General features: G+C 41.7%; 1 protein-coding gene across 1 annotated transcript; it reads right to left on the bottom strand.

The window, feature by feature from the left end:
- Nucleotides 1–502: 502 nt before the first annotated feature.
- Nucleotides 503–27,112, bottom strand: trpa1a (transient receptor potential cation channel, subfamily A, member 1a). Its single transcript, XM_060906623.1, has 29 exons — nt 27,042–27,112; nt 25,827–25,860; nt 25,640–25,738; nt 25,407–25,557; nt 22,721–22,896; nt 21,600–21,707; nt 20,566–20,674; nt 18,650–18,795; nt 18,323–18,459; nt 18,139–18,187; nt 17,699–17,798; nt 17,518–17,618; nt 16,904–17,073; nt 15,669–15,833; nt 15,330–15,444; nt 13,105–13,271; nt 11,644–11,734; nt 11,487–11,546; nt 9,546–9,635; nt 9,377–9,447; nt 8,707–8,860; nt 8,313–8,402; nt 8,033–8,202; nt 2,360–2,489; nt 1,955–2,137; nt 1,788–1,856; nt 1,026–1,130; nt 821–927; nt 503–692 (listed from the first exon to the last, which is right to left on the bottom strand). The coding sequence occupies exons 1-29, from the start codon at nt 27,110–27,112 to the stop codon at nt 503–505; spliced, it is 3,408 nt and encodes a 1,135-aa protein (XP_060762606.1).
- Nucleotides 27,113–27,157: the final 45 nt, after the last annotated feature.

The following is a 27,157-nucleotide window of genomic DNA, read 5'->3' as shown; positions in this document are numbered from 1 at the left end:
TCCTCATCACTTTAATCACTAGCAGAAGGAAGCTGAGGAAAATAAACACCACGCTGTAATGAAGTTTCACGTCTCAGTGTCCGGACGTGTCGTATGTGTTTAAAAACAAGAGTCATCAGGAGATGGCATAGCTCCACCCCCACATGAAGCCCCACTCCAAATTTTCCTAAGTTGAATTGGTTGCCGTGGAAATACACACAAAAAAAGCACAGAAATCCCAAAATTTCAAAAAGCACAACTCGTCTAGTCACTGAACATCACAGTCAGGTTTCATGAAAAAATTCATAATAGTTTGAGTTATGGTCCGGAAGCTAAAATGTTTATGGATGGATGAGCAGAGTGATAGCTATAGACACACACACACACCCGCGTGTCATATGCCGCAGGGATTAATAAAAATCACTAAGCGGGTTTAGCAGGACGACAAGCTCTCATGAAACTCAGCACTCGGAGAACTTTCTAAACTGGTGTCTGCATTTCCTGAGTTTTGATGTCACTGATGTCACTTCTTCTTGAGCGTAACGGCGCGCAGTAGCGGGCCCCACTTGCTCTTGGCGCTCAGTTTGTGTCTGAAGTCGCGCAGGACACGCGGGCCGTCGTGTTCCTCTGCCTCGGCGCTGATCTCCATCTTCTGTACGATCAGCTTCAGCAGGTTGTGCTGCTTCTCCATGGACTCACAGAGGTCCTTCAGTCTGAAAACACACACGCAGAGGTCTACACCACTTTGTGCAACAGAATAACGTCAAAACAGCTGCTGAGTTTATGACTAATAAAAACGGTAAGTGTTTCTGTCACCTCTGTGTGTGTGTGTGTGTGTTACCTGTGTTTCTGTTTGGTGAGTTCTCTCTCCAGCTGTGTGCTCTGCTGCGTGCTGGAACTCAGACGTGCTCTCACTTTGTTCACGTCGCTTCCCCAGGAGAACCATTTCTGATACAAACATGAAACTGGAAAGTTCACACTGCTCCATGAACATTAGAGAGCAAATGGATACAAGTGAGTGAATATAGTGTGTGTGTTTGCGTTACCTTGCCTTTGTAGCACTTGTTCGGAAATTCCTTCATAGAGATTTGATCGACTCTCTTCATGAACCAGTAGGGCAGGCGCTCCTCCAGACTCGTGTGAAGCTCAATCTGCATGTCATTTACAATAAACGTGTCAGGTGTGCAATAAAGAAGGCGTGGCCTCTGTGTGTCTCTACCTGTCAATCCAAGTTATGGAGGTGTGGCCTCTGCACCTCATCTCATTATCTCTCACCGCTTTATCCTGTTCTACAGGGTCACAGGCGAGCTGGAGCCTATCCCAGCTGACTACGGGTGAAAGGCGGGGTTCACCCTGGACAAGTCGCCAGGTCATCACAGGGCCGACACATAGACACAGACAACCATTCACACTCACATTCACACCTACGCTCAATTTAGAGTCACCAGTTAACCTAACCTGCATGTCTTTGGACTGTGGGGGAAACCGGAGCACCCGGAGGAAACCCACGCGGACACGGGGAGAACATGCAAACTCTGCACAGAAAGGCCCTCGCCGGCCACGGGGCTCGAACCCAGAACCTTCTTGCTGTGAGGCGACAGCACTAACCACTGCACCACCATGCCGCCCGCCTCTGCACCTGTTAGTCTAAATAAATGAGACGTGGCCTCTCTGCATGTGAGCCTAAGCGATGATGATGATGATGTGGCCTCCTTCACTGTGTGTGTATCAGTCTAAATAAAGGAGGTGTGGCCAGTCAGGTCACATGATATCGTCCCTGAAGTGTGAATGTAGGTCGTAGCATTTACCTGCATTCCTATCTGTTTCAAACAAGCGTTGTTCTTCACCTCTGCGATGTCTCCGACAGCCAAACCAATCTACAATAAAGCACACAGCATTCAGGAATGTTTCATACTGCAGATATCTGACTGTCACTGATGCACGAGGTGGAGGAGGAGTTTGGTATGAAGCTCACCATCAGGTTCATGAGCAGAATCGGCACGAGCAGGACGAACCAAATGAAGATGAAGTACGTCAGCGTGGGGAAGGGAAGGCGTTTGTTCATGTAGGGTTTCTCGAAGTTGTCCTGGTAGTTGATCTCTCCTGCCATCATGGCAAACGTTTGCATCAGCGAGAGAAACAGACGGCCAAAATGTTTCTGGAAGACAGAATGATGGAACGAGTTGATGAATTCACACGATCATACCTGGCCATCACGGGATCCGTTTTAACATTAAACCCAAGTTCACGAATTTTAAATTTCCTGGTCATTGTACACATATTCTTGTCTCTGTTCATCTACATGTTCATACATTTATGTTGGTAAAATGATTTTGGGATTGCGTTCGGTGTTTGGGATCATCGATTAAAAAGCCCTCACCTGTTCGATCATCAGAGCGTAGAAGGCCAGAGCGAAGGCCAGGATCAGATAGACGAATATCAGAATGATGCTCAGCAGCGTGTTGCAGATCTCCCGAAACATCACCACGTATATCCCAAACCTCTGAAACCTGCACACGAGGAGGAGGAGACGGACAAACTCTCCAATAAACTACTGAGTTTTAGTGAAAAGTGATATATATATATATATATATAGTCGTGTTTATAAACACCTTGTCTTGAAACCCAACACTGTTCCACAAACATAATGACAAAAATATGTACATGATAATGACGTGTAATGAAACTTCTCAACATCATCCATAACAACGCTAACAAGTACCGTAACTCCTGGAAGAGCACACCGAACAAATTAGGAAATGACCGTAGGTGCTAGACCATCTACTGTACATTAAATCAAATTAAACTACTCATAAATGATGGAGCAGCACAATTACCATAAATACACTTAGAAATGGACAAACTACCCTAACTATTGGAGTAGCACACACACAAAACTTACGCTCACAAGTAGGCAAATTACCAAAATTGCTGGAATAAAATATCTCTTGTGGACTCAATCTAACTGTTGGAGCGGTCAAATAAACAAACTGCTGTAGAAGTCCGAATAAACGGGCAGTCTGACATAACGGTTCAGCATGGAACCCTTCTCCCAATTCACAGATTGATTCATGATATTTTGTGGGAAAAAAATTAAATCAAGAAAATGTTATTACCATAAAAATGCAACATTTATTTTCCTATTTTATTTTATCAACTTAAATCTAACTTTTGTTAAATAAAAAAAAAAACCTTTCGGTTCATTTTCTTAATAACCAACAATAATTATTTACCCACATTTGTAAAGGTTAGAGTAAATATAAATCACCAATTAACTAAAATATTCCTTTTATTAAAAATGAAAAAGTTAACAAATATTCCTTTTTTAATAAATTTTATGAACAGTTGTTCTGCCTCTATTTGCTTCTCTTCTTTTTATCTTTCAGCAGTCTGTAAAAAGAGAGAGCTCTGATTTCTGAGTAAATCTATTTGTACACAATCACACAGCAGCTATTTCACATTTTGCATCTGTTTATTTGCGTTTTTGCGACATTAGAGCTGCATTACTTCCACCTACGGTGAAGTCACATGTATTACAGCTGTTTTACGTGATTGTACCCTCTGCTGTCTAAACAACACAATTACAGTTAGGGAAAACTAAGAGATTACACACCCTGATAATAATCACCATTCATTTTTTATTCAATTAATTCAAATCATTATAAATTTGTATCACGATTTATCATCATACGATGTACATCAGTGCAGTTATACCGTAGTGTGCCTACTCTAAATCCACTGGGGCTCTGTTTTTACACTTGGTTTCAAAATGCATCTATGGGATCAGATCTCAAGACACATTGCCGTTTACATCCGTGTCTGTGACGCTTCTTCAAGGTGTCCAGCTGATCACTTGTATTCAGATTTTGTTTCTGTTTATGTCACTTCCGCTAGAAGCTCAAAGGCCCCGTGTGCAGTTATTACGTCAGTCTTTGTCACTAGAAAAAGCACAAGCTAACTAAGAAAACAAAAATGTTTCAAGAACTAATATGCATGTAAGGGATATTCCACCTGTTCAGACTGGCAGGATAAAGGCATTTACAACTTCCAAAAGAGCGCAGGACGAGATGAGCGAAGGCGCTCTGTCTCCAAAACAACCACCATGTCCTACATTGATGACACAATTTCCTGTTACGTCCTTGTTGTGGACGCGTTAGTGTTTACACTACAAGCGATATGTGGTCAAAAGTCTCCCAGACCACATCGGAAGGCGGTTTACGTGAACGAGTCCTGGTGGTTGTTTATGCTTGTATTTAGTGCTGTCCACTTGTGAGCTGATCACCTGAGACACATTTTAAAACCAAGGCTGCATCTGATGGTGAACTGAAGTGAAGCTGGTTGTTGCAGTGTCCAAGTGGTGTCCCTGACGGTGTACAAATGTAAGTATCAGGTAACAGTTTAAACATTTCTACCACTGCAGAATTAATTTTTTTACATTTTCACAGCATACGTACAGTGGTGCTTGAAAGTTTGTGAACCTTTTAGAATTTTCTGTATTTCTGCATAAATATGACCTAAAACATCATCAGATTTTCACACAAGCCCGAAATGTAGATAAAGAGAACCCAGTTAAAAAAATGTGACAAAAATATTATACTTGGTCATTTATTTATTGAAGAAAATGATCCAATATTACATATCTGTGAGTGGCAAAAGTATGTGAACCTTTGCTTTCAGTATCTGGTGTGACCCCCTTGTGCAGCAATAACTGCAACTAAACATTTGCGGTAACTGTTGATCAGTCCTGCACACCGGCTTGGAGGAATTTTAGCCCGTTCCTCCATACAGAACAGCTTCAACTCTGGGATTTTGGTGGGCTTCCTCACATGAACTGCTCACTTCAGGTCGTTCCACAACATTTCCATTGGATTAAGGTCAGGACTTTGACTTGGCCATTCCAAAACATTAACTTTATTCTTCTTTAACCATTCTTTGGTAGAACGACTTGTGTGCTTAGGGTCGTTGTCTTGCTGTATGACCCACCTTCTCTTGAGATTCAGTTCATGGACAGATGTCCTGACATTTTCCTTTAGAATTCGCTGGTATAATTCAGAATTCATTGTTCCATTAATGATAGCAAGCCATCCTGGCCCAGATGCAGCAAAACAGGCCCAAACCATGATACTACCACCACCATGTTTCACAGATGGGATAAGGTTCTTATGCTGGAATGCAGTGTTTTCCTTTCTCCAAACATAATGCTTCTCATTTAAACCAAAAAGTTCTATTTTGGTCTCATCCGTCCACAAAACATTTTTCCAATAACCTTCTGGCTTGTCCATGTGGTCTTTAGCAAACTGCAGACGAGCAGCAATGTTCTTTTTGGAGAGCAGTTGCTTTCTCCTTGCAACCCTGCTATGCACACCGTTGTTGTTCAGTGTTCTCCTGATGCTGGACTCATGAACATTAACATTAGCCAATGGGAGAGAGGCCTTCAGTTGCTTAGAAGTTACCCTGGGGTCCTTTATGACCTAGCCGACTATTACACGCCTTGCTCTTGGAGTGATCTTTGTTGGTCAACCAGTCCTGGGGAGGGTAACAATGGTCTTGAATTTTCTCCATTTGCACACAATCTGTCTGACTGTGGATTGGTGGAGTCCAAACTCTTTAGAGATGGTTTTGTAACCTTTTCCAGCCTGATGAGCATCAACAACGCTTTTTCTGAGGTCCTCAGAAATCTCCTTTGTTCGTGCCATGATACACTTCCACAAATGTGTTGTGAAGATCAGACTTTGATAGATCCCTGTTCTTTAAATAAAACAGGGTGCCCACTTACACCTGATTGTCATCCCATTGATTGAAAACACCTGACTCTAATTTCACCTTCAAATTAACTGCTCATCCTAGAGGTTCACATACTTTTGCCACTCACAGATATGTAATATTGGATCATTTTCCTCAATAAATAAATGACTAAGTATAATATTTTTGTCTCATTTGTTTAACTGGGTTCTCTTTATCTACTTTTAAGACTTGTGTGAAAATCTGATGATGTTTTAGGTCATATTTATGCAGAAATATAGAAAATTCTAAAGGGTTCACAAACTTTCAAGCACCACTGTATGTGTGGATACGTCATCTGTGAACATCTGGGTCAGATGGCAGGTAAGATGGGGATGGAGTACGTCCAAACTGTGTCCAAAATGTGTCGCTCACATTGTCATAGAATGTACTACAGTAACGGTTGGGTAGTAGGTATTTAACTGACATTAGGACATACTGAGTATTCAGATACAACCCAAGTGTAAACAGGGTCGACGAAATAAGCAAACGATCATAATTGCTGGTTTAACATCCTTACTGTAAATATGTGAACAAAATAAAATTACTGCACCTGCTCGAGTAGCCTGACTACAGGAAAAACACTAACCCTGTGTCCAAAATCGCTCCCTACTCACTATATAGGGCACTATATATATAGTGAGGACGCCATTTTGTAGTGCTGTCCGAAACCTTAGTGAGGATTATTTACACCCTATATAGTGCACTCAAAGTATCCCACAACGCATCACTAAAATAGTGTACAATATATGGTCACTAACCAAAACAATATATCCCATCATGCATTGCGGCCACGCTGAAAGAAATCAAATTAAAAATCTCAAATGTGATTTAATAAAAGGCAGCGGCAAAGAAGAAAGTATTCAGCCTTGATTTAAAAAAAAACTAAAAGATGCCGCAGACACAAAGTACTTTGTATTGATTAATGTGGGAAATGCGCTCAGTATAATATGGATTCATCACAAAAACACATGCATGTATTTATTATTTTGAAACCCACCAGCCGACTGATCTGGCACGTTTTAATTGTGTGACAGTAATGACGTAAAGACCAGCGCGACGGACTAGTGTCCGAAAGCATTTTTTTCATTTAACCAATGAGCTCAATATATAGTCCTCTATATAGTAATTCCCTATATAGGGAGTAGGGAGTAGTGAACGAGTGAGCGATTTCAGACACGGTAAGAATTTGACTAACTACCGTAATTGCTGGAGCAGCACAGCTACCGTAAATATACCAAGAAATGAGCAAACTAATTTAATTGCCTACAATAAAAGCACCACCACAGAGGGAAAGTGCTGTAGTAAACATATTAATCAACAGGCGATCTGCCAACTCACCTACCGTAAATACACTAATAAACTAGCAAAATAATGTCAATGCTGGATTACTTTTTGAACAATGTTATTAATTACGAACATTATTACTTTTTTGATTATTATAACTTTCTTATGGGGCGGCACGGTGGTGTAGTGGTTAGCGCTGTCGCCTCACAGCAAGAAGGTCCGGGTTCGAGCCCCGTGGCCGGCGAGGGCCTTTCTGTGCGGAGTTTGCATGTTCTCCCCGTGTCCGCGTGGGTTTCCTCCGGGTGCTCCGGTTTCCCCCACAGTCCAAAGACATGCAGGTTAGGTTAACTGGTGACTCTAAATTGAGCGTAGGTGTGAATGTGAGTGTGAATGGTTGTCTGTGTCTATGTGTCAGCCCTGTGATGACCTGGCGACTTGTCCAGGGTGTACCCCGCCTTTCGCCCGTAGTCAGCTGGGATAGGCTCCAGCTCGCCTGCGACCCTGTAGAACAGGATAAAGCGGCTACAGATAATGAGATGAGATAACTTTCTTATGATTTGAATACGAATCTTCATTTTTATTAATTTGTTTTCATAATTTGTAATACATGTAAATTCATATACATAGGCTTTTATTGTTATAATTTATTATTTGTTCATATCATTATTAATTTTTATTGTTAGAGCATTGAGACTGTGTGAAATGCTTTTTAATAAATTATTATAATTATTATTAAAGACCATAATAAGTGAACAAGCTCACTCATGAAAAAAAAAAGCTCATGATCATAAGTATTGGAGTAAATAATATGAATAATTGGGAAATTACTATAACTATAACTACTTGAGTAACATGCTTACTGTAAATACACTAATAGACGAGCAACCTTCCAGCACTACGACCCAAAACAGAAACATTGTTCTGAATGAACAGGTTTCATCACAATAAAGTGTGTAACCAGCGCAGTGTGAGTGTGTTGGTGTACCGCTGCAGGTAGAGGAGCAGGTTGACCCACGAGGCGAGAGACGCCAGAGCTCCGGCCTGCCAATGCCATGATTTCTTGACGTTCAGCAGGAGAGGAAAGACGAAGAGCAGAGAGCAGATGGACGCGCACCAGTCCGACACGTTCGATATGTCCTGCAGGTACTTTAACCGCTTGAGGGAGGAAAACGAATCAGTCATGACTTCTGTTTGGACGTCTGTAGCAGCTGGGAGATTTGATTGTACGTCAAAAAAATGTGGTGAGGAAGAATTTATCACCGTACCTGCTGAAACATCTGCACTACTTCTTTGCAGACTGTGTAAAGATTCATCGCGAGGACCAGAAACATGCAGGTGGTGATTGAATAACTCTGCTGTAAAAAAAAAAAATACTCAAGGAGAAAATTAGCATATTTTGTGATTGACCAACGGAATATAAATAGATGGTGAACATTTAATAAGGGCAAACATTTCATCTGTGGATTAACAAAGTCGTTCTTGTACACTGTTTGTTTTTTAACACTTAGCAGGTACAGATTTTTGACACTCTACTGAATATAAACACATGATGTTGCATGTGTGACATGCTGAATGTTCTAGCAAGTAAATTTTAAAGTATTTTCTGATATAAACAGGAAGTTGAATAAACTGAATTGTCATCCTGCCATGGTGCTGTACCTTGTTGAGAGTCGTAGTGACCATGTTGACGGTGGTGACGTTTCTCTCCGTGCTCACATTGGGCCGCAGGTTGACGATCAGGTAGGTGAGCGGGAAAACTCCCAGTGTGTAGATGGTCATGTTGAGCAGGTGAGCTTTCACGCCGTACGCATACCTGTGTGAGAGCGACGTTTCACTTTCAGGATATTTTCACACACACTGATGTTAATTATTTTCCTGTAACAGCGTGTCTCCGCAGGCCGTTCTCCTGTTCTGAAGATGTCGGAAAACTCAACATTTACAGCTTTACCTCTGATGTACAAAGTTATAAAGCGCTGACACTGGAGACTCCTTCCTGAAGTGTTACATAATAAACGCCTCCTTAAAGAAAATTTCATTGATTTTTAAACCTTTTATTTATCGAGAACAGCCCCTGTGAACAAGCTGTTACCGTAGAAACAACAATGTATTAGAATGAGTGCATTAATATAAACCTGCACTACTGTCAGAGCTGCTGTTACAGAGAATTAATCAACACCTTAATCTGACCAATCAGAGTCCAGAATCCAGTGTCACTGTGGTATAAATACAGTACTGTAATAGTGTCATTGTGAGTCGTACAATCTACATGCTGTTTTTGTTGTGATTGTGATGTACACGTGATCTGATGTCACTGTTCCTGATCACTCACCATTTCATTTCCAGATATTTCCTGCACACTGGATGTGTCAGTAACTCGACACGATTAAACTCCACCATGGCCTAAACTCAGCGAGGGAGAAAGGCAGCAATTAAACATTACTATATCGTATAAACGTGTCGAATATATTGACTGATCATTTTTTCTGAAAAATACTGACATTGAGTGCAGCCAGGGGTTTGTAATTGTCTTTCTGTTCATCCTTAATGGACTGTATTGGCTTCTGCAGCCACTGGAAATTATACTCCAGCTGTTCATCAAAGAGAGCAGGAGACGGGGATTAACACGTGAAGTTACAGGAGACCGGATTAACACGTGAAGTTACGAGAGACAGGGATTAACACATGAGTTTACAGAAGACTGGGATTAACACGTGAAGTTACGAGAGACAGGGATTAACACATGAGTTTACAGAAGACTGGGATTAACACGTGAGTTTACAGGAGACAGGGATTAACACGTGAGGTTACAGGAGACTGGGATTAACACGTGAGTGTACAGGAGACTGGGATTAACACGTGAGGTTACAGGAGACTGGGATTAACACGTGAGTGTACAGGAGACTGGGATTAACACATGAGTGTACAGGAGACTGGGATTAACACGTGAGTGTACAGGAGACTGGGATTAACACGTGAGTTTACAGGAGACCGGGATTAACATAAGTTTACAGGAGACCGGGATTAACACGTGAGTTTACAGGAGACTGGGATTAACACGTGAGGTTACAGAAGACAGGGATTAACACGTGAGTGTACAGGAGACTGGGATTAACATGTGAGTGTACAGAAGACTGGGATTAACACGTGAGGTTACAGGAGACTGGGATTAACACGTGAGTTTACAGGAGACCGGGATTAACACGTGAGTTTACAGGAGACCGGGATTAACACGTGAGTGTACAGGAGACTGGGATTAACATGTGAGGTTACAGGAGACTGGGATTAACACGTGAGGTTACAGGAGACAGGGATTAACACGTGAGTGTACAGGAGACTGGGATTAACATGTGAGTGTACAGAAGACTGGGATTAACACGTGAGGTTACAGAAGACAGGGATTAACACGTGAGTGTACAGGAGACTGGGATTAACATGTGAGTGTACAGAAGACTGGGATTAACACGTGAGGTTACAGGAGACTGGGATTAACACGTGAGTTTACAGGAGACCGGGATTAACACGTGAGTGTACAGGAGACTGGGATTAACATGTGAGGTTACAGGAGACCGGGATTAACACGTGAGGTTACAGGAGACAGGGATTAACACGTGAGTGTACAGGAGACTGGGATTAACACGTGAGTTTACAGGAGACTGGGATTAACATGTGAGTTTACAGGAGACTGGGATTAACACGAGTGTACAGGAGACTGGGATTAACACATGAGTGTACAGGAGACTGGGATTAACACGTGAGTTTACAGGAGACCGGGATTAACACGTGAGTTTACAGGAGACCGGGATTAACACGTGAGTGTACAGGAGACTGGGATTAACATGTGAGGTTACAGGAGACTGGGATTAACACGTGAGGTTACAGGAGACAGGGATTAACACGTGAGTGTACAGGAGACTGGGATTAACACGTGAGTTTACAGGAGACTGGGATTAACATGTGAGTTTACAGGAGACTGGGATTAACACAAGTGTACAGGAGACTGGGATTAACACATGAGTGTACAGGAGACTGGGATTAACACGTGAGGTTACAGAAGACAGGGATTAACACGTGAGGTTACAGGAGACAGGGATTAACACGTGAGTGTACAGGAGACTGGGATTAACATGTGAGTTTACAGGAGACTGGGATTAACACATGAGTTTACAGGAGACTGGGATTAACACGTGAGTGTACAGAAGACTGGGATTAACATGTGAGTGTACAGGAGACTGGGATTAACACGTGAGTGTACAGAAGACTGGGATTAACATGTGAGTTTACAGGAGACTGGGATTAACACATGAGTTTACAGGAGACTGGGATTAACACGTGAGTGTACAGAAGACTGGGATTAACACGTGAGTGTACAGGAGACTGGGATTAACACGTGAGTGTACAGAAGACTGGGATTAACACGTGAGTGTACAGGAGAGACCCACGTAGTAATTGCAGGAGTTCACGTCTTCCTCTGACTCTTTAATGCAGGTGTCTAATAGATGCTGTAAGAAGAAAATGCACTTGATTATTAAATGTATGTAATTGATATTATATCCATGTGGACCGAATGAGTTACTGCTGCTCGAAACGTCAGCTCACCTTGAAACACTCAGGGAGAAACTCGATCATGTCCAGAACAGTAAAGCGTTTAGCTGAGTTCACTTTGAACATTTTGATGGCCTCCTCACACCTACAACAGCAAACACACACCGACCTTTATCACCACCTGGGGCTTTTATCTCATCTCATTATCTGTAGCCGCTTTATCCTGTTCTACAGGGTCGCAGGCAAGCTGGAGCCTATCCCAGCTGACTACGGGCGAAAGGCGGGGTTCACCCTGGACAAGTCGCCAGGTCATCACAGGGCTGACACATAGACACAGACAACCATTCACTCACATTCACACCTACGCTCAATTTAGAGTCACCAGTTAACCTAACCTGCATGTCTTTGGACTGTGGGGGAAACCGGAGCACCCGGAGGAAACCCACGCGGACACGGGGAGAACATGCAAACTCCACACAGAAAGGCCCTCGCCGGCCACAGGGCTCGAACCCGGACCTTCTTGCTGTGAGGTGACAGCGCTAACCACTACACCACCGTGCCGCCCGGACTTTTATTCAACTCTTTATTAAATTCTTTTAGTAAATTCTCCACAAGGGGGCGCTAACTGACAGTCACATTCCTACAACATGTGGAACAGGTAACTCAAAGTATTTAAAGTTGCGGGTGTGGTTCACTCCAAAAACAATGGTAACTGTTCAAGCTGGAGGGGGGGGTGTAAAATAGCACATGATAAATCATGCAAATTCAATAAAAGTGACAGATACAGAGGCCACACCTCCTTCAATATGACTGATATTCACAGGGGCCACGCCTCCTTCAATAAGACTGACAGATGAAGAGGCCATACCTTTAATAAGACTGACAGATGCAGATGCCATGCCTCCTTCAATAAGACTGACAAAAGCAAAGGCCACACCTCCTTCTGTAAGACTGATTGACACAGAAGCCACACTACCTTCAATAAGACTGACAGCCACAGAGGCCACACCTCCTTCAATAAGACTGACAAACACAAAGGCCACACCTCCTTCTATAAGACTAATTGACACAGAGGCCACACCTCCTTCTGTAAGACTAACAGAGACCACACCTCCTTCAATAAGACTAACAGATGCAGAGGCCACACCTCCTTCAATAAGATTGACAAAAGCAAAGGCCACACCTCCTTCTATAAGACTGATTGACACAGAGGCCACACCTCCTTCAGTAAGACTAACAGAGGCCACACCTCCTTCAATAAGACTGACAGATGCAGAGGCCACACCTCTTTCAATAAGATTGACAAAAGCAAAGGCCACACCTCCTTCTATAAGACTGATTGACACAGATGCCACGCCTCCTTCAATAAGACTGACTGACACAGAGGCCACACCTTATTCAGTAAGACTAACAGAGGCCACGCCTCCTTCAATAAGACTGAGGTACACAGGCCATGTCTCCTTCATTAGGATTTTGTCTGTAACCCAGGTGCATGATGGGATTGATGGTGCCTACCTGTTGCTGTCGATCACGGCGTTCATGACATCTTTCCTCCCGCTGTGTATGGCCTCGTGCAGGAAGGTGGCGTCGCTGCGGTTCAGCAGGATCTGAGCTCCTCTGGACAGCAGCAAGCGAACCGCAGCGACGTGTCCGGCTCGCGCGGCTAAGTGCAGCGCCGTGTTCTTCCACAACATATCCCACAATGCACCAGTAGTTATTATCACTTACATCAAAAGGTGAATATATTAACTAGCTGATGAATAAATTTATAAAATGTTCTTCAGTCAGTAATCTTAAATATACAGTATGCACAGTTTCTTCCCTGAAGTTGATTGTTTTCCTATAACAGCACACCCCTGTGTGTACTATTCCTCTTATACCACAGCAATTTGCCAATGTTTACCATTTTTAATTTCTTAAAGAAGGACACAGCAGTATAATTTTTATCCATTTATAGTTACTTTTAATGTTGTGGAACACGGGCGATTGCTCTAAGACAACGAGGGAGGCTCAGCCTCCTCTAAAAATGCCCTTAGAACTTTAATGTGTGCGTGAGTTTTCCCCCCTCATGACAGCGCGATGCAGCCCAGCCTCAGTGGACTTCAATGGCATTTGGGAGCTCTGCGCTTTCAATCTCAAAATGCAAGACGGTTATTGGACAAATACTGCGAAAACGCCCACCTACGGACTCCCAGCCTCACATGGGAGAGACATGGCAGTTTCCGCGAGGAGACTGGTGATTGGTGAAAGCGGCTGGATATTTTCTTTGATTGACAGCTCGTTTCAACTATAGACAGGCAGCGGTGAATTTCAGTTCAGTCCCATGCGGATTCGCAAGTGCTGTGGTGTATTGTAAGAGATCAGCTTACATTTCGATTTCATTCATTACATACGGTTTCTACCAGCTTTTTTAGTTTGTATATATTTTCATTGTAAATAAAGTGTAAATATAGTGTTGTCAAGTTTGCTATCTTAGTTCCAGAAATTTCGTTTATTTGAGTGACTGAACTTGAGGGGGCTAGTCAGCTAGCAAGAAAGCTGCGCACGGATGCCAAGCATTGCGGATTTAATTTTGGCGAAGCCATTTGCCAGTCTTCCTTTCGAGGAAAAAATTAAAGAGCAGGGTAGACCAACGCCTCAAATTGACTTGGTGAAAAAGGTAGGGAATAATACTCGTTCCTTTCAGCTCTCCTGGTACGAGAAAGTGAATTGGCTAACAGCAAGTGACCCACATCAACAACAGTAAATAGGCTACTTTAGTAATATGTCATGGATGGACCAAAAATATAGAATCTATTTAAAATGTTTATGCTGAGTATATTATATTGGAATATATATTTTTCTGGATATGAATTAAACACAGCTACAATTTGGAAAACAGTTTTAAACAAAAACACAGCCGAGAACATTTCACACTACAGACCTGGATTAAAAGTGAAGGGTTATCAAAATTGTCAATAAAACATTTCTCAGTCAAAATAAGTAAAATATAGGGAAAGTGTCATTGAATGAAATGTGTGGCACCCAGCTCTACTGCTGAGGTTCCTGACAAAGAGCTGCTTTCAATAATGATCAATTTTTAAACAACATGCCACAATTTTAAAATATAAAATGTTAAAATATACCCCTCCCCCCCAACACCACCATCATGTATATTGGACAGTAGGCTAATGGGCCAAAAGAACCTGTTATTTCACAGTTTGTGACCCTGCCAACAATCAGCCAGATCAGAGGCAAGAGTATGGGCAAAATTGATGTTTTTTCTTTTAAAATCTGGAAATATCATAACCGACCAGCCTCCCCTGTTTGAAAGACTACCAGCCGCCACTGTTGTGGAACATCCATGAAACGAGTCAGTTCCGGTTCTCACTTGTCGGATCTATAAACGGCCATTCTCTCATCAGCCTCCTGTCACATCACTGAGGAAACACAACGACGCATCCTGGAGACGTCAGAAAACTTACAAAACTTTACCTCATAGCGCTGACACTGGAGACTCCTTCCATAACCATTAAACATCTCCTTCCAGAAAACTTCACCTTATCAATGATTACACGCGTTTTTGATCCAGCGTCTGCTGGACACGCCCCTGTGAATGAACTGTTACTATAGAAACGATAACGCATTGGAATGAGTGCATTAATATAAACCTGCACTACTGTCAGAGCTGCTGTTATAGAAAATAAATCAACACCTTCTGACCAATCAGAGTCCAGACCCAGATAAACACTGAAACATACTCCGTCTGCATCGGCTTTGTCCAGGAGTTTGATGTTGGATATGAGTAAGCTGTCCATGGTCTGCGTGTATCCCTCAGCTGCAGAGTGATGTAAACAGGACCAGCCTTTATAATCACTGCACGCAACAGAACAGGAACAGCTCATTGCTTCAGGGTCTGTGCTCATGAACAGAAGGTTGTGAGTTCAAATCCCATACTGTATACAATATGTCTCCACCTCAGCTCCTGAGACCAGGAGCTGAGACCTCAGCTCCTAGTGATTACACTAATGGTCTCTTTGTGTTAATGAAGCTTAAACTATGCTACGTGGGTGGGGATGAGTCTGGGTGTGTTTTCATACCTGTGGAACAGAGCACCTTTTCTGAGGAGCAGCTCGACCACTTTAACGTGGCCGCCGCGTGAAGCCAGATGTAATGGTGTCATGCCCTTCTCATCACCTTCATTTAGCAGACGTGTATCTGTCATGGTCTCCAGGAGCCGGTGGCACGTGTTGATCCTCCCGTACCTGCAAATCAGACAGACACCAATGTTACAGATAATCACAAGATCAGCGCTCCTGGTTATGAAGAACAGATGTAGTCTACTAATGGAGTTCAGAGTTCCTGCTCATGGAGATCAGAACTTCTGTTCATCGAAATCAAAGTGCATGGAGATCTACTAATGAAGATCAGAGTCATTGCTTTTGGAAATGGAGATAAGAGATTCTACTCATGAAGGTAAGTTCTCTTGCACATGGAGTTTAAAGCTTCTATTCACTGATATCAGAGATTCTAATCATGGAGATCAGAGCTTATACTCATGAAGTTCAGACCTCCGATTCTTAAGATTAGGAGATCTGTTCATACTCATTAAAGCTACTGTTCAAATACAGCAGTGCTCCTGTGAAGGAAGAACAGATCAGATCAGAACTTCTGGCTCATAGAAATCAGTGATTCAACTCTTACCGATCAGATCACACATTTACTCTTGGAGATCAGAGGTTTACTCTTGGATATGAGGGCCCATTAAAGGAACAGTCCACCGTACTTCCATAATGAAATATGTTCTTCTCTGAATTGAGACGAGCTGATCCGTACCTCTCCGAGCTTTGTGCGACCTCCCAGTCAGTCAGACGCGCTGTTACTCCTGTTAGCAATGTAGCTAGGCTCAGCATGGCCAATGGTATTTTTTGGGGCTGTAGTTAGATGCGACCAAACTCTTCCATGTTTTTCCTGTTTACATAGGTTTATATGACCAGTGACATGAAACAAAGTTCAGTTACACAAATTGAAACGTGGCGATTTTCTATGCTATGGAAAGTCCGCACTATAATGACAGGCGTACTAACACCTTCTGCACGCTTCGACAGCGCATTGATACCTTCACTCAGGAGTGAGGTACGGATCAGCTCGTCTCAATTCAGAGAAGAACATATTTCATTATGGAAGTACGGTGGACTGTTCCTTTAAGCTTCTATGTCCTTAAATCTAGACGTCCAGACTTCAGTCACTGCATAAACCTCACAAACACCAATTATGATTTTAGTACCACACATTTTGAAGGTTCCTCTATAGGTTCCTCTGTTAATCCACTTACTCAGCTGCAAAGTGTAAGGCTGATTTCTTCTGCTTGGACTTCTGGTTGAGTGAGACTTCCAGGCCGAGCATGTTCTTCACTGAGTCGGGGATTCCCAGCCTGCAGGCGTAGTGAAGAGGAGTGCAGCCCTCTGAGTCTTCATCATTCAGCAGCTCTCTCACACTCTCGTGCTGCAATGTTAGATTTTCACAACAATAAGTCAAAAATCACCCTGTGATAGAAACATAAACATCTACTATTGGTTCGTTCTTTTGAACAAGAAACTGCAAAGAGTAAATTCTGCTTCTGAGGACTATGTGATAATCATTTATGAGATCATCTAATGAACTTCACTCAAGCTGATCAGGGTGGTGAATATGCCAGGAGAAGTGGAGAAGACTGTGGAGAAAACCGAACTGAAACGCAGCTCTGTCGTGTTTCAGGTCGTGGCAGCACTTTCAGTGAACACTAGGTGGAAGTAAAACCCTGTTGTTTTGTTTATTGTACCTTCATTTTTCATAGGAAACGCTGGTGTGTGTGTGTGAGAGAGAGATGAAGAACCAAGATGAGACGAGGAACATCTTGATCAGCGCTGTAATGAAGATGAAGTTCAGAAAGCGGTGAGTCTGAATCACCTGCAGAACATCTCCTGGAAGGTTCTTCAGACCTCGAGGTTGCAAGATGGCGAGATGCAGGAAGTTACAGCCAGTTTTGTCTTTAACTGTCAGATCAGCACCTGACACCAAAAAAAAAAATTATGATTATTTATTTCCTTTGCTTTTGGTGAATCTTCATAAAGAGTTGGCTGGAGATTACCGTGTGACAGCAGAAGTTTAACGGTTCTCCAGGCACCGCAGCTGGTTGCGAGCAGCAGTGGAGAGTGGCCTTTACAGTCAGCAAAGTCGATGTCAGCGCCCTGAAACACACTGTTTGCTAGCAAAGAAGCCAACTATATATTTTTCTTTTTTTAAACTGACAGAGAGATAATTAGCTGGATGGACAGACAGCTAGGCTGCTAACTAGCTGCATTTTAGCAAGTCGGTGTGATAATTAGAGAGACTGAATATTATCTTCATTGTTTGCTAGTCAGGATGTCACAAGTTGGATTGATACCAAGCTAACTAGCTGCACTGTTCGCTAGTCACAGTGCTAATGAGCCAAGCTAGTGGCCTGTGCTAACTAGCTGCATTGTTAGCTCAGAGTATAATACATTGTGTGCAATATTTACACCACTGTGCCTCCTCAGACTCTCTCACCTGCGAGATTAGATACTCCACCAGTTCGTAATGGTCAAAAATGGCCGCCCTGCAAGAAAACGAGTGATTTAATATAAACCTGTGATGTTCAGCTGCATTACTGTCAGAGCTGCTGTGTTAGAAAACTAATCAACACCTTCTGACCAATCACAATCCAGAACTCAACAACGATGTGTGTGAATACTTATGTAGCGGTGTTTGGAGCGCTCCATCGGTGATGTTGATGATGTCACACACTCTCTTGTACGCCTGGAGCATCACCTTCACGGCTGCAGTGGCTCCCTGAGCGCACGCGAAGTGAAGAGCGGTGGATTTATCACACTGGGGAATGTGGAGAGAAAAGACACTTCAGTAAACATCTCAAATTTCATGGTATGAACTTGCGCCAAAACATTTTGCTCTTTCATGCCTTTATTTCTGGAGTCAAATTATTTGCTAACAGGACTTCTGTCAGCCTTGTTGCTCCAGAAGGATCTGGTGTGTATCTGGTGTTTGCTCTTGATTTCTCTACCTGCTGTTGGTCGATTTTGGCTCCATGAGTGATGCAGAGCTTGATGACCTCGAGGTTTCCTCCATGTACGGCCAGGTGAAGAGGACTGCTGATGGATTTGTCCACGTAGTTTATGTGTGTCTCGATTGTCACACCCACCTCCTCTCCTGTTTGTACGAAAATATTTGATTTCATAGATTATATTGTTTATTATATATATATATATATATATATATATATATATATATATATATATACAGTTAGGTCCATATATATTTGGACACTGACACAAATTTTGTTTTTTTACCTGTTTACTGAAACATATTCAAGTTATAGTTATATAATGGACATGGACATAAAGTCCAGACTTTCAGCTTTCATTTGAGGGTATCCACATTAAAATTGGATGAAGGGTTTAGGAGTTTCAGCTCCTTAACATGTGCCACCCTGTTTTTAAAGGGACCAAAAGTAATTGGACAATTGACTCAAAGGCTATTTCATGGGCAGGTGCGGGCAGTTCCTTCGTTATGTCATTCTCAATTAAGCAGATAAAAGGCCTGGAGTTGATTTGAGGTGTGGTGCTTGCATTTGGAAGATTTTGCTGTGAAGAAAACATGCGGTCAAAGGAGCTCTCCATGCAGGTGAAACAAGCCATCCTTAAGCTGCGAAAACAGAAAAAACCCATCCGAGAAATTGCTACAATATTAGGAGTGGCAAAATCTACAGTTTGGTACATCCTGAGAAAGAAAGAAAGCACTGGTGAACTCATCAATGCAAAAAGACGTGGACACCCACAGAAGACAACAGTGGTGGATGATCGCAGAATAATTTCCATGGTGAAGAGAAATCCCTTCACAACAGCCAACCAAGTGAACAACACTCTCCAGGAGGTAGGTGTATCAATATCCAAATCTACCATAAAGAGAAGACTCCATGAAAGTAAATACAGAGGGTTCACTGCACGGTGCAAGCCACTCATAAGCCTCAAGAATAAAAAAGCTAGATTGGACTTTGCTAAAAAAACATCTAAAAAAGCCAGCACAGTTCTGGAAGAACATTCTTTGGACAGATGAAACCAAGATCAACCTCTACCAGAATGATGGAAAGAAAAAAGTATGGCGAAGGCGTGGTACAGCTCATGATCCAAAGCATACCACATCATCTGTAAAACACGGTGGAGGCAGTGTGATGGCTTGGGCATGCATGGCTGCCAGTGGCATTGGGTCACTAGTGTTTATTGATGATGTGACACAGGACAGAAGCAGCCAGATTAATTCTGAGGTATTCAGAGACATACTGTGTGCTCAAATCCAGCCAAATGCAGCCAAACTGATTGGTCGGCGTTTCATAATACAGATGGACAATGACCCAAAACATAAAGCCAAAGCAACCCAGGAGTTTATTAAAGCAAAGAAGTGGAATATTCTTGAATGGCCAAGTCAGTCACCTGATCTCAACCCAATTGAGCAGCATTTCACTTGTTAAAGACTAAACTTCAGACAGAAAGGCCCACAAACAAACAGCAACTGAAAACCGCTGCAGTAAAGGCCTGGTAGGGCATTAAAAAGGAGGAAACACAGCGTCTGGTGATGTCCATGAGTTCAAGACTTCAGGCAGTCATTGCCAACAAAGGGTTTTTAACCAAGTATTAGAAATGAGCATTTTATTTACAATTATTTAATTTGTCCAATTACTTTTGAGCCCCTGAAATGAAGGGATTGTGTTTAAAAAATGCTTTAGTTCCTCACATTTTTATGCAATCATTTTGTTCAACCCACTGAATTAAAGCTGAAAGTCTGAACTTCAACTGCATCTGAATTGTTTTGTTCAAAATTCATTGTGGTAATGTACAGAACCAAAATTAGAAAAATGTTGTCTCTGTCCAAATATTTATGGACCTAACTGTATATTTAAAGTCAAACAGATGACACACAGACCTTTATGGAGAACCACCTCCATGGATCTCTTGGCTCCTGCGAAGGCGGCGGCGTGGATGGGGAAGTGACCCAGCTTGTTCTGGCAGCACAGTCTGGCGCCGTTCTTGCACTGGTTGATTACAATTTTGTTACTTATTAAAAAATGATGTCATGCGGTTTGTTTGTTTTTTAATCCATTTATAGTTACGTGTAATATTGTGGAGCACCCGTGAAATAAATAAGTTCCCATAAACAGTCATTCCCTCACCAGCCTCTCTTTATTCTCTCTCAAAGTAAAAAAAAAAAACACAGCTTGTCATGTGACAGAGAAAAACGAAAAGAAGTGTTGAGCTGACACTGGAGACTCCTTCCAGAAATGTTCCAGAAACACATTTCTCCTTACAAGAGGAAAATGCCACCATATGACTGATTACACATTCTTTAATCCATTTATTATCAGTGGAGCATCCACTGGACACTCCCCTATGAATGAACGGTTGCTATAGAAACGATAATCTGACTTTAGAATCCAGAATTCAACAGCGCTGTGGTGTAAAGAGAAATATCAGATAAATCTGACTTTATTTGAGATATTTAATTTTTAATAACGATATTGTAAAAGAATGAATAAATGTTCTGGAGACATAAAACACTTCACAGTGATTAGGAAAGGAAGTGAAGAGCGTTTATTGAGATTACTAATGAATAATTGATTTTACAGGAATATTAAATGGCTTTAAAAATATTACAGAAGTGTTTATTAGGTGTGTGTGTGTGTACAAATCTTTCTTATCCTAATTCTCTGAGATTTTATCATGGTCAAGCATGTGATAAGTTGTTAATAGAAATATTTGTGGACTAAAACAAATTAACATCCTTTTAAAAAAAACATTTATGCCTTTATGATGTCTCAGTTTACACTTCATATTCACAAGTTTCTTTATATGGTCAGTGCTTCCTGTTTTCATTTGCCTGCTGTAATGGAGGATAAATTGTCGCACGTGTTTCACTCTGAACTGGAGGAAAAGTCTGAGGAATTTAGGGGTTTTAGTTACCAGGATGAGAAGCGCCTCGTGGTTGTCCACTGAAGCGGCGAGGATTAAAGGTGTGTTTCCCAGATCACCCTCCAGGTTCAAGTCCGTGTCTCTGTGTGTCACGAGTTGCTGTAAAAAAAAAAGAAAGAAAGCAGATTAGCACGTGTGAATTTCTTGTTCTTGTTTTGAAAGTCTAAACAGCGTGTACAGTACATTTCCTTTACTTAATCACCACAAAATTCACTTTGCAGAAACATTTTCACCGTTTCTCCTTCAATGCCCCTGCTGAAACTTTCACTTCTGAGCAAATGGATTTATAGCCGTACGAATGAATCATCTCAGTTTTCATGTAACATGATGTTTCTATAGTAACAGCTCGTTCACGGGGACGTATCCAGCAGACGCTCCATTAATAATAAACAGATTAATAATTAATTGACATGGTGAAGTTTTCTCTAAGGACACATTTATTATATAACATTTATGGAAGGAGTCTTTAGTGTTGGTGTTCGTCTGGAGATTGTGAGTTCGAATCCCTGCGATGCCGCCGTTAATCGAAGGCTGGGAGTCCAGGAGAGAACAAAAATCGGCCATGCTCTCTGAGTGGGAGGGGCATTCTCTGTTTGTGCTGTCAGTCAGAGCAACACTACAGTGACAGACCCAATCGTGGGTGTCTGTGAGCTCATGCATGCAGAAGAGGGCAGATAGTGCTTTCCTCCGCGTGTGATGTTGTGCACGAGTAGCGGTTCAAAAAGATGCCGTGTGTTTTGGAGGAAGGACATGCTAGCCCCGCCCCTTCTGGGTGGTACCTGTTGCATGGTAAGGGAGAGCTGGATGGTGGGCAGGAGTTGGTTGAGATCAAATTGAGGAGAAACTGGTGGAAATTATGACATCCATGACTAAAAATGCACTGTAAGTTTTCTGACATCATCAGGACAGAAGAGTTTATGCTTCTTTGCGGTTTCTCTGTAACATGATATAACAAGCTGCGATTTTCCAGAGGCTGGTGAGGGAACGTCTGTTTATAGCTTCTATAACGTAAGTGAGAACAGGAAGTGACTTGTTTTCTGGATGTTCCACAATATTAAATGTAATTACGTATAAACAGATCAGAGGAATGATGTGTTTGATGTCGTTGGTACCTCCACGATGTGGTTGTGTCTGAGGCTGACGGCGAGGTGCAGAGGTGAGAGAGCCGCTTTATTCAGGATGTTGGGATTTGCGCCGAGACTCAGCAGCACCGAACAGCTTCCACTCTGATCCTGCTGAACGGCCCAGTGCAGAGGAGTGTTTCCTCCATCATCCATAACGTCCAGCTCTACACACACACACAGAGAATAGTGTTCTCAGTAATGTAGTAGTGCATAGATAACTACAGAAGTGTGTCCATGGTTTCAGACCAAAACCAGGTAGAAATTTCTGTAGAATTTGTGTAGAATCATTTCACAATTCGATTTGATTGTGCACAACCTTGTACATGAAGAAAGATGGCATTCATTGTCATTCTAATAACACCCAGTTTACATCTGTACACATATTTCAACCTGAACAGCTGTTGAATTTTTCTCGGCTCCAGAACAATCAGAACTCATTCGGCGTGGATGTTTTTACAATAACGCTATACGTAGATAAGAATCCTGCCAAAGTCATATCGCTGATGTTGTTGTTAGAACTTCCATTTTTAGAACATTGATAAGAACAAGATAAGGAACATGCAGTCCATGTGAAAGATCATGAGGTTAGATCATGTGTCCATATCCTCTACGTTAGATTAACGGAACTTTAATGCACTTCCAGCCACATTCTCAGTCGTATCCTTCAACCAGCTCCAGTTCAGGAAGTAGAAAGTTTCTGCATTTTATAGTGCCCTGTCACACTACGACGTTCTCACCAGCGTTCGAGTAACGTGTTGCGAAACGCAGAGGAACGTCGAGAACGTTAGAAAAAAGTTACAGGAAAGTTAGACGAGCGTCGGCAAACGTTGGGGAACGTCGAGGGACGTCGGCGAACGTTGAGGGTGAAAAATAGTTTTGGGTGTGCACAAAAATTCAGGACGTTCTATCAAAACGCTACTTACACGTTAGAGGAACGTTACACGAAAGTTTGCGGGCGTTACTCGAACGTTACTCGAAAGTCAGGACGTTCCCTGGACGCTAGGCAGACGCCGGCCCATCAGGGTCGAGTGTCCAGCGCGTGCCTAGCGCTTGGGTAACGCTTGCCTAACGCCTGTGTAACGTCCATCGAACGTCTGTCCAGCGTGTCGCCAACGTTTTTCAGCGTTCGTCAGCGTTCGCCGAGCGTTCTTAACGCTCATGTAACGCTCTTTCAACATCTTTCTAACGTCTGTCAGCGTTCTGAATTTTTCCAGCGTCTGTGTAACGTCCATGTAGCATCCTTGTAACGCGCCTGTAACCTACTGGTAGCGTTCAGGAGCATTTGGCAGGCACTTGCCAGAAATATATTTAAAGGGGCTTGCAGAGGCCACCGACAGTCCTGTTGGAACTTTCACAGAGTGAAGACTTCAGAACAATGACAGACCAAGAGAAACACCAGTATGCTGTTGCTGCTCTCATGCATCACAACAACCTGGTTGAAATGGTGGTTGAAATGGAAGTGATGCACTCTGGCCAAAAGCCCCCCCTTTTATACTGTGCGTCCAGCCGCAGGTTGGCGAAACGTAACAGGAACGTCACACAAACACTCCACGTGTTACTCGAACGCTACAGGAACGCTAGGCAGACGCTGTGGAAACGTCGAGAACGTCAGCTAGACGCTGGACAAACGTCGAGAACGTTACCTGGACACAAGGCAGACGCTACCCAAACGCTATGATAACGCTATCAAAGCGCTGTGGACGCTATGAGAACGCTAGGTTTTGCTGCTATTTTCGACCACAAACGTCGCCTGACACTGAGGGAACGTTGGCTGAGCGTTACCCAAGCGTTACAAGAACGTTACAACATCGTTGACCTAGAAACTTAATTTGAAGAACGTCGACGTTCCCCGGCGTTTCTCTAATTTTTAAAAACGCAACCAAACGTCGAACAAAATGCTATAGTGTGACAGGGCCAATAGAATGAATCTGCATTTTTTTAAATAAAGTAGAACATTTCTATTTTGGAAATACAAAGACTCCTGATATGGTTTCAAGTTTGGAACGCTCTTGCTGCTGATCCTCAGGATTCAGATATTTCTCTTACTCAAGACCCGACAGGTCGAAATAACAACATTTTTCTTTTTTTTGATAAATTGTATCTAAGACATCTTCTCTTAAACTGTTGGAGTGAAAATGTCCAAAGTCCAGAGTAACATGTTTATTTCACTGGTTTTATTTTTGTCCACTGCATTAGCTAATACTTAGCACTTTTGAGGAAGGTTTTAAGCTCCACCCACTTCATTATCATGTCATGACGTTTCCTGATATAAAATATCCATTTATGTGTCATTGTGAGTACACGGTTTTTTAAATTAACCTTATAAACCACATGTACTAGAGTGGAAAGATCTGAAATTATGTCAATTTTCCCAAAAATCAAACTAAAATTTTCATGAAGTTTCGTTTGTAATCCTGATCCTGTTTATGATCGTATTCCAGAGGAATTTCTCAAAATGTTTAGAATTGTTGACTTTACATTCATTTTGCTCTTGTTGAACAGATTTCAAAAGCAGCAGGGCATTCTGGGTAATTTCTGCTCCAGACGTCTACAGTGAAACTGACGTAATGCTTTAACTCTACAAGCACAAAAAAAACCCCTGTAGTTTAGTGAATAAATTCTTCAGAAGATGATGTTCGAGGTTGTTTTTCTCTCGGATGAACTCAGATCTGACCCTGTGAGCTGGTGAGCTGGACGATGAGGTTGATGACATGGACGTGGCCTCTGGAGGAGGCGTAGTGAAGTGGGGAGGCACCGCCATCATCTCGCACACTCAGATTACTCAAGTCATCCTCCAGTGCCAGGGCGTTGCCCTCCAAAGCCCACTGTGGGGAAAAAAACATGAATTAGTCATCATTAGGGTGCAAATGTGCATAAAATAATTTTGAACAGAATAAAATGTGAAACCTCAAAGATGTTTGTTGACATGCAGCTGGTTCTGTCCATGTCCATCAGACTCTGGTGGTCATCAGTGAGCTTCGGCTGAGACCTGAACGGACCCAAGGCCTCTCACCACAAAGAGATCAAATAGAATCAGACGAGCAAAGAGGCACAAAAATCAACAGTACGATGGTGCAGTGATTCAAACTCTAACTCCAGCAGGAGTCTGAGGTCTGAGTGGACACTTTCTATTAAAGAAAAGAGAAGAAAAAAAATTACTCGCATGAAGGAAATAATAAAACGATCCTCACTGTCGCAATCAGAAAGATGAATGATTTTAACATCGGATAAAAAACTGTCACATTCAAAAGTCATCAAGTTTCATTTAGAACTGATTTTAAAAAGAAAGAAAGAAAGAAAGAAAGAAAGAAAGAAAGAAATCCAGCTAAAAAAATTTTAAAGGTTTTGTTTTTTGCCTTAATTTTACTTCCATGATACTTGTACATTATTTCTATATTGTTTTAATTTTTGTTTAATTTACATATTTTTATTTTTATGCTGTTACTATTTATTTAGTTCTTACATATTATTATTTGCTGTATTTTATTATTTGTCTGTTTTTCTCGACTTTGTTTTTGTCTGATTTGTTTCTTTATTTCTCCATTTTGTATTTCATGAAATATGCTATATAGATAAACATTATTATTGTTGTTGTTATTATTATTATTATTATTATTATTAGTAGTAGTAGTAGTAGTAGTAGTAGTAATTCTGTACAAGTATCAGTTCATTATAGACCTTAATATTTTTATTTAATACAAATTGGTATTATTGCATTATTCTCCTCGCCATATAACATTTATCCTGAAATAAAGAACATGATTCAAAACAACTCATACACTAACCAGCTAACTCTAATAACAACTAAAATAAAAGCTGCATAGATCCATTTATAGTTTTTTTTTTTAGTAAATTAAATACTAGCTGGAAAAAATGGACAAGTTAGAAAAGGGAAATAAATTAATTCTGTTTATGGGATGAAATGAGGTTCATGTTGAACAGAATTGTGTCTTTGGAAGTAAAATCAGCTCTCTAACCCGAGAGTAAAGCAGAGTCTGATTTACACAAAAACACTTACAATATAATATTGTAAATCATAATAAAACTGATATGAAAATTAGTATTTAGTATTGGTTTAATAATAATAATAATAATAATAATAATAATAATAATAATAATCCTAACCCTAACCATCTGTCTGAGAAAGTTTTAAACAGTGCTACAGTGCTTTTTCCAAATCCCCAATCCAAATCCTCAGATTTAAATGTTTATTCTGTAATATACAATTAAAAAGTTAAAAAGTCAAAATTTCGATAAGTAATAATCTTTCACATCGTGTTTGACATCATTATAAAATCAGAGTTTGTACCTGGTGAGCTGCGCTGTTCCTGTGTGAGCGCTGAGCCTGTGAATGAACAGCTGCTTATCAGTGAAAGGCATTTATATAGAGTGAGATAGTAACCTGATATTCAGGGTGTGTGTGTG

Source organism: Neoarius graeffei, chromosome 23 (genome assembly GCF_027579695.1).
Source record: "Neoarius graeffei isolate fNeoGra1 chromosome 23, fNeoGra1.pri, whole genome shotgun sequence".
Lineage (NCBI taxonomy): Eukaryota > Metazoa > Chordata > Actinopteri > Siluriformes > Ariidae > Neoarius > Neoarius graeffei.
This window is presented reverse-complemented; position numbering and strand designations above follow the sequence as displayed.